The sequence below is a fragment of the Hypanus sabinus genome, chromosome 1, assembly GCF_030144855.1.
Source record: "Hypanus sabinus isolate sHypSab1 chromosome 1, sHypSab1.hap1, whole genome shotgun sequence".
Taxonomy (NCBI): domain Eukaryota; kingdom Metazoa; phylum Chordata; class Chondrichthyes; order Myliobatiformes; family Dasyatidae; genus Hypanus; species Hypanus sabinus.
Genome location: NC_082706.1, coordinates 158,581,649 through 158,590,407, shown reverse-complemented (window position 1 = coordinate 158,590,407; position 8,759 = coordinate 158,581,649). Strand labels below are relative to the sequence as shown.

Sequence of the window (8,759 nt, the reverse complement as noted above, 5' to 3'; positions counted from 1 at the left end):
AAATATGAGAGAATGGGAATTAAATAATAGGATGAAAGTCAATATTTAGTCAATGTATCCAGGCTATATAATGCAAGACTATTTTGTTTATGAAAGGCTAAGTTTGGTTAATATGCTGATAAAGGCTTTGCAAATAATAGTTAAAAGGACTGCACTTCAGTGTTTACATTCTGGGTCACTAGGAGTTCATGACCAATGTGGCATTTTGCATTGGCATTCTTATTCATACCTTTATTTGCTAGCAGTAACATCTTTGCCAACTTAAATATGAAACTGCTCATAATCATAAAATGTTGTCATTTATTAAAGGATAAAATGTTTTAGAAATTCTGCATTTCTGATATTGTCAAAGGCGTTATAATTCCCCTTCGGCCTCTCCTGGTTTTGGTGGGCAGAGGCTCATGTGCTTTTCTGGTTTCTTTCCTGTCTGCAAACAAAGGAAGTAGTCTTCACATCTTCTGTGATGTGCACAAAACTTGCAGCTGATGTCAAAATGTTTCTCCATCTTCTGTCATAAACAAGAGAAAATCTGCAGATGCTGGAAATCCAAGCAGCACACAAAATGCTGGTGGGACTCAGCAGGCCAGGCAGCATCTATGGAAAAGAGTACAGTTGACGTTTCGGGCCGAGACCCTTCGACTGTTCTTTTTTCCAGAGATGCTGCCTGGCCTGATGAGTCCCTGCAGAATTTTGTGTGTGTGTGTGTGTGTGTGTGTGTGTGTGTGTGTGTGTGTGTGTGTGTGTGTGTGTGTGTGTGTGTGTGTGTGTGTGTGTGTGTGTGTGTGTGTGTGTGTGTTATCTCCATGTTCTATATTCTTTTCTTTCCATTTGGAACAGCAACAGTTGTACTTTAAAGCATCTTCTTAACAAGTCTGCATCCAAGAGATAATGTTTTAGTAAAATGGATGCCCATATGAAAGCACTTTAACTCCACCTACTTCACTGAAACAATGCCTTATTCACTGCAGCAGAACTTAACATAGATAGGGCTTGAATGTTTTCAGTTTTTAACAATAATAACTACACAGACTCTGCTTCAATGAATTATTTTTAAAGACTTCTGTGCACTTTAAGACTATGGTTTTAAGATTTAGATATTATGCATTGACACAGTAGAAGTTGCCAGTTGGTAAAAATATTAGAGTTAGTTAAAACACAGGGTAATGGACAATTTTGTAAATAATTATTTATTGCTGTTTCTAATTTAGTTACAATGTAGAAACTGAAAATTGATGTAATTGTCTCATGACACTTAACAACTGAAAATAATCTGATTTTCCCGAGCTTTGATCATAACTGACTAAAATTATAACAGAACAATCCCAATCAAAAATAAAAGCTGAAAATTCAAGCCCCCAAAACAGACCATATTTATAACTGCTGGAAGATAATAAAGAAAGATTTGATCTTTGATTTTCTGACATAACAGTTGAATAATAATTCCTTGATTGCATTGTAAACTAGACACAGAATGTTCCGTAGAAATTTTCCTGAAAAACAAGAAAGCTTTGTAAGCAGAACTGTAAGTAATTTTCAAGATGTGTTTAACATACATTTTATCTTGACATAGGCATTCATGGCAAATAAAATAAAAATGGGTTCATATGGCCTCTGTAATATATTTTCTTGCTAATTTTACTAGTAATAAACAATGATTGTTATCAAAAAATAGTTATTCTTTACAGAATAAAGTTTCGGGCTAACTTTAAAAGTTAAGGATTGTCATAATTTTACGTTCCAGCATCAGTATGAGGAAACAATGTTTGGAAAGTTAGGTTAGTAGATGTTGTCTAACTCCATTTCAGAAGCTTCCTTTGTTTATCAGGGACCTGAAGCTGAAGTCCACCTCCAATACGGTCCACAAAGTAGTCTGACTGTAGTCTTCAGGACAATCACTCAGAAAGCTAATCTGCAAAGTTAAAAGACTAATCATTAAAAAGATAGCTTAAATAGACACATAACCTATAACATGAAAAGTGTTCTCCAATTCTGTTTGTAATTTTGAACTGTAAGCAATATTGTAATCAAGAACTTGTGGTAATCAGCATGCCTATATCAAGCTCCCTGGAACAACTGTAAGATCATAATCTGAAAAACTGTTTCTCTGATGTTGACAGCAAATACTGTCTAGAGAGCTTGAAGTAAATTCTGCTGTCTCTTGGAAGAGTGTCAAAGGATCATATATACCCCAACTTCCAAATGGACAGACTAGTGTCTGCCCCTCCCGGGCTATACCTTAGTTGGAAGTGTGAATGCCATATGAAACAACAATATACCCAGCCAAGAGGGTTAATGGGGAATAACAGAAAATGTTGAACCTGACCTCAAATTGTACCTGTTAATTGTTTGTAATAGCTAGTTTTATTACATAGTAAGATATGAAACAGAAGCAGGGGTTAGTTGGTCACTTAGCCTCTAGACCGGGGGTCGGCAACCCGCGGCTCCGGAGCCACATGTGGCTCTTTTAGGTCTGTGCTGCGGCTCCCTGTTGCTTTGGGAAATAATTGGTTGTGGCGACCCTTTTCCTGGCACATCCGAACCGACTCACAATAAGATAGCCTACGGGGGTTTGCGAGCACAGAGCTTTGGAGCCTCTGCGCCATGGGGGGGGGGGGCAGGTTGAGGGAGGCTTAAAAGTGAGGCTGAAGATTTCGAATAAAGTTTTTTTCCTTCGACTGCAGTTACCGACTCCGTGTCGTAATTTTAGCGCTGCGTGTAGCACACCGCTACATGGTCAGTATTTAATTAATATGTTTTTTATGTTAGTTTGTTAGTTTTTGAAATGTAAATCTAAATTTGAAGATTATGGTGATCTTGTACAATCTAAATAAGACGTTGTGGCGGGCGACCCATTTCCTGACACATCCGAACTGGCTCACAATTAGCCAGCGTTCAGGCTAAGGGAGATAGCCTACGGGGGTTTGTGAGTACGTGTCTTTTGCAGCATCCGCGCCCATGGGGGGCGGGTTGAGGGAGGCTTAAAAGCAAGGCTGTTTAGTTCGAATAAAGCTATCTTTGACTGCAGTTTACTGACTGCGTGTAGCAACCGCTACAACGTGTTTTTATCGCTGGCTGTCCAGAGGGGAGGTGCTGAAACGCTTTGTCGCGCGTCTGGAAGAAGTGAAAACTTTCCTGGGCAGCAAAGGGCTCAACTTTACTGAGCTGGAACAGCCAGAGTGGCTGGAAAAGCTACACTTCATGGTAGACATGACAGCGCACCTGAACACGCTGAACACAGCTCTTCAACGGGGTAAGGACGTACAGCCCTGCACATGTTGGGGGATGTTTTGCATTCGAGCGCAAGTTGACGTTGCTTGCCAGAGATTTACAGAAAGGCACATTGTCTCACTTCCCCAATTTGAGAGAGTTCAAACAATGTCACGACATGATAAATTCGGAGTATTTACATTCTGCAATCATCGCAATGCAAACATCGTTTGGGAAACGCTTCTGTGAGTTCAGAGAGGAAAAAAACACATTATCCTTCCCGGTCACTCCCCTAAGCATCGATCCATCCCTACTGAATACGACTGCATTGTCAGGTGTGAGTCAACCTGAAGAAGTATGATAAATATTTTAATTGCGTATTATTTTACGTATATTCATATGTTTTCATTGTTCAGTGAAATAGTCCTTTTATTTTTCAGGTTGACAGCTGGCTGACGTTATTTTTGGTTTGCTGCTGGCGGCAAATTTAAGTTTGGCGTTTTTCATAAATACAAGAAGGACTCAAATAGACGTTGAGTATTTTACTTAAAAGTAACCTTCAACCCAACGTCTTTTTTTTGGAGTTCAAAATGTTTTTGTTGCATGCAGAAATGTAATTTCGTTTTCTCTGCAGGAGTTCATCAATTTCATAAATGCAACACATTATAGTTTATTTATACATAGCATAAAGGCAAAACAAAACGTTGTATGCAGTGTTATTTCATTTTAAATGTCAAACGGGTTTTGCGGCTCCCAGTGTTTTCTTTTCTGTGGGAAACGGGTCCAAGTGGCTCTTTCAGTGGTAAAGGTTGCTGACCCCTGCTCTAGACCTTGCTTTGCCATTCAATAAATTTGTGCTAAACCTCAGCCAAAAGTTTATTTTCTAACTTGATCTTCGTAGCCTCTGTCTGCTAACTAAGCCTTGAATAAACCATGTAACTGAGGGAGAGAATTCCAAAGATGTGCGGTTTTTTGTTTTTTTTAAAAAACACACAGAATTACAGATTTCTGTGTAAATATATTTCTCCATATTCTAGTTTCAAATGTTGGACCATTTATTCTGAGAAGGATTACTAGAATAGAAGGAAACTTGTTTCATATCTCAACCAGAAGGTGAATACTGCAGTAAATGAGATATCAACCAAGATTTATGTGATCGCGTCTTTGAATTGGACTTGAACATAACCCTTAGGTGAAAATTGTTAACTATTTCAGTTGAACCATAGCTGATTATTTAATAGTTCCCATAATCCCAGTGTAAGATTTTAATCTAATAATCCTGTCTTGAGATCTGGAGCATAATTTGCACATTTACTTGAGAATAGCAGATTTATTCCACATAATGTGCAATTTTCAGCATTCCTTGAGAGTCCAGTGGAACAGTTCTTGTGGATCAGAAGCAATATTGGCCTTTATTAGGGGTCTTTCCAATTGCAATAATGGCATTTTTCTATCTTTCATTGTGATCTTTGAACTTTCTCATACTGACTCCATATTGAAAAAGACCAGATTCAAAGATCCTGGCTATGGATTAACTGACTTGGCCAATAGCAGGAATGTCAATTTGGGTGTCTTCCAGGTGAGAAACAAAATAAGTATGTGATGTTTTCAGTAGGTTCTATATATTCTTGGTCTATTCTTTCACTATACTTAGCAATTGCAGTATTCTTGTTCCCGAATAAATATCCAGGTTTTTTTCTGATATTCAGAATATTTAAGACACTTCAGACACACTAAATTAGCATCAGTATAAACAAGAAGAAGACCTACAGGCACTACTTAATAATGTTGCAAAAGTCTCTGCTGAATTTAGATTGCTGATAAATGGCAAAAAGACCAAAGTTATGGTGATAAGCAAAACTGCAATTCAAGCTGACATCCACATCGGAAATGACAAGTTTGAACAAGCGTCCTTTATATACCTTGGTGCAGAACTAAATGTCACAAACAAATGCAGCAAGGAAATAAGGCAAAGGCTAGCAATGGCACGCATAAGCACTCCCAAACTCTGGAACATCTGGAAAGATAGATCCATGAGCACTGACACCAAGATACACCTCCTCAAGAGTCTCATCTGGCCAGTAACCCTATATGGCTGTGAAACATGGACCCTAAAAGCAGCTGATGAAAAGAAGTTGACAGCATTTGAGATGTGGACATGCAGATGGATCCTCAGGGTACCATACATTGAAAGAAGATCCAACAATTTCATCCTAGAAAAGATTGGCATGAAACCAGTACTTCTGGAAACAATTATCCAAAGGAAACTTTGTAATTTTGGACACATCTCAAGAACTGATGACACACTGGAATGCACTGTGCTTGAAGGCAGAGTAGAAGGAAGCTGCTCCTGAGGCAGATGGAGGACAACCTGGATTGACAACATCAAGAAGTGGACCAGGCTCACCACCAGACATGCAAGAGGTTTGACTGATCGCTGTGGAAGAAAGTGGTCGCCAAGGCTCTGGCAGAGTATGGCACATGATGATGATGATGATAAACAAGATTTATTCCAGGCATTAAGGTGAAGAGGTCTGAACCCTGCACATGTAGCACACAGGCCCACTGATGTGCAGACACTCCCTCGTGCTCGTGAACCAGATCCCCAGCTAATGGCAAGTAGCCCTACTGCCTTGTGGGCAGCCTCAGGAGAGACAAAGGCTACGGGAGTAAATCCAGACAGCAGATCTGTCGTGGAGCCCCTAAGGTGTCTGTTGTCACTAAACATCCTTCCGGCAGCTCCTGCAGCCAAACTGGTGCCAAAAGTATTGCTTCATAAGCTTTCCTTCAAACTACATTGGTGAGGTCAAGAAGGGGATCTTGATGACTGGGCGTCTCAGGATCTCCATACCTTACGCCCAGGCTTGTGATGATGATGACAATCATCACCCATCATCCTTCTGGTCAGATGGATGCCAACCAAGGTGAAGATAATATAGTTATATGGATATATGAGTGAAACTTGGCATTGGCCTTAAATCTTAGTTTTTTTATATTTGTTGCAGCGTTCTTAATTGTTCAAACCTTATATTTGTAACCTTTGTACAGACAGTCCTCAGATTACATAAGAGATCCGTTCCCATTTTTTTGTAAGTCAGAAACACCTGTTTGCTAGAGCTATCTATATAGTACGTATTGCGGGACATGCACTTTCTTCATATAACTTTTCCATTTTATTGAATATTCACCCCAACACTACATAATTTAACTAATAGAACATACTGTATCCAACCATTAATGAATACCACAAAACATTTTATTATTATCTTGAAAAAGGCTTTAAAAATGTATGGGAGAATTTACATTAAGTTGGATTTCTATGGTTTTCTGTATATCTGACTCTTAGAAATTGTATTTTGGAATCTAGGTACAGACAGCCTCTATTTTAATTGGCAGGGATCTTTCCTGGCCAGTATTCATATCTGGAAATTACGAACAAACTACCACTGATTTTCATTCTATTAAAACAATGGGCAGAAAAATATAAATAGTTGGCGTGCATTCGTAATGAAATGATGTTATGAACATAAATGTTAAAATAGCATTGAAATAATAACATTACAATAACTCACCTTCATCAGCATTCTTCTCACAAATCACATGATTTGCGTCTGTGCAGAAGAAGTCATTCCATAATGCATTCTTAGTAAGGCCAGCACAATCTTCTGTTAATTCTTCCTGCCGCCAGTTATCAGGCTGTCCTTGCCTCCAGTTTCTTGTATAGAATAAATATTAATACAACTGAATATGCTGAACTAAGTACTTGTATGTAAGTATGTATTAAGATCTTTAAGATTAACTTTGTTTGTCACATGTGCATCAAAGCATACAGAGAAATGCATGTTGGCATCAAATCAAATAAGCAAGGATTGTGCTGGTCATCCGGCAAGTGTCAACAATAGCATACCCACAACTACTAACCCTAGCCGTACATCTTTGGAATATGGGAAGAAACTGGAGCACCAGAGGAAACCCACGGGATGAATGTACAGACTCTTTACAGACAGTGGCGGAAATTGAAATCTAATCTAATCTTACTGCTAGTACTGTAGAGCATTGTGCTAGCTCTACTTCCAACTGTGCTGCCTCTATGTATATTATTGGAGAGTCGTGTTCCCGTTTTCCAGCAACACAACTCAGCAATAGTACAACCCCGATTAACCCCAACTTAATTGCAGTATGTGGAATTAGTACAGTAATCTGATATCAAACAGGTCTAGGTGAGTTGCTAATTAAAGACAATAAGTTCTAAGTGTTTGGAGCATGTACTTAAACCACTCTTAGCATCTATTTGAAAATAATAGGGCATGTATTTATTATCAATACAAAGTGTCTAATTTACAAAAGCTGTATGAAGGGTTTTAAGCATTGTGAATGCAAGTTGATTGTTGGATCAATCTAACCATAACAATAATCATAATACCTTCAGGGAGCAGGGAAGGAGGGGTTAATTTTGGGAGTGGGGTGGGGATGGTGGAGAGTGGATTAGGAAATTGTAGAGGTTTGCCAAAGTTTAATGGAAAGGCCACATTTGTATTTTCTGCCTGAAATCTGACAAGTCTGAGAGACTGGGCTTATGGAAAGGAGCATGAGCACTGCCTGAGTCAGTGGTGGAGGCAGATACACCAGTGAAATTTAATAGACTACTAGACAGGTATATGGAGGAATTTAAGGTGGGGGGTTATATGGGAGGCAGGGTTTAAGGGTGGGCACAACATTGTGGGCCGAAGGTCCTGTACTGTGCTGTATTGTTCTTTGTTCTTTAGTCCACTTGGCCCCTCAAACGTGTCCTGTGATGACCTCACTCCTTTTTGCCAGTTCCCCATCATCCTCAATTCTAACCAGGAACAGAAAGAAAAAGGAAAGAAGCAAGTTTGAGATTGAAGAATGGGTTGAGGTGTTTGGATAACAGTTAAAATGTCCAAGGGTTTTAGTTGTTACCACTTCAGTAGTTCTTTCAGGTGGTTTAGGAGACCAAAACTTGAGAATGATATTTTTGTGGAATGATGCGTGCTGAGTTAATGCCTCAACATTTTGACTATCTTTTGTGCTGTTCTGGTGGACTTCATTTCCCATAAACATTCTTCTGAACTACTTTACAAGAAAAATGGAAATCTTTTCAACCTACATTGCCTTCCCTTCAGAACCTAGGACAGCCCAACTTTAGTAACTAGCCTGCAGTACACAGATTATGCTTTTAATTCTTGCACAGACCTGAGAGAGTCATCATGTATTTGTCTACTGAAGCACTTAAGTGCGTCTTACACTGAACAGTTACAAGGTCCTCCAGAATTCTACCTCCCCTGTATGTCACTGTCCTAGTAACCTTGACCTTGCTAAACATGGACTGCTACTCATAATTTAGAAACCACCTCTCCGTGACATAGTTCATAATCATCTTTAGTGTGCCAGCACAGCCTCTGGTCATCTGTGGAAGAGCATTTAAAGATAAAAACCTCAAATCTGGCACAAATTTGATGTTCTACCAGTTAGCAGCGAGTCTTCTATGCTTCTGACTCAATACCTACATGTATTAGTCATCTTAAAGTGCT

At 39.1% G+C, this 8,759-nt stretch overlaps 1 protein-coding gene across 3 annotated transcripts in view; it reads right to left on the bottom strand.

Moving 5' to 3' along the window:
• Positions 1-280: 280 nt before the first annotated feature.
• colec12 (collectin sub-family member 12) overlaps positions 281-8,759 on the bottom strand; it is a 132,766-nt gene continuing 124,287 nt past the window's right edge. For all 3 annotated transcript variants that reach the window (XM_059979680.1, XM_059979688.1, XM_059979696.1), the window contains 2 exons: positions 6,780-6,922; positions 281-1,909 (listed from right to left, as the gene is read on the bottom strand). In XM_059979680.1, coding sequence (XP_059835663.1) covers positions 1,905-1,909; positions 6,780-6,922 — 148 coding nt within the window. In that variant the 3' untranslated portion in view covers positions 281-1,904. The remainder of the gene's footprint in view (positions 1,910-6,779; positions 6,923-8,759) is intronic.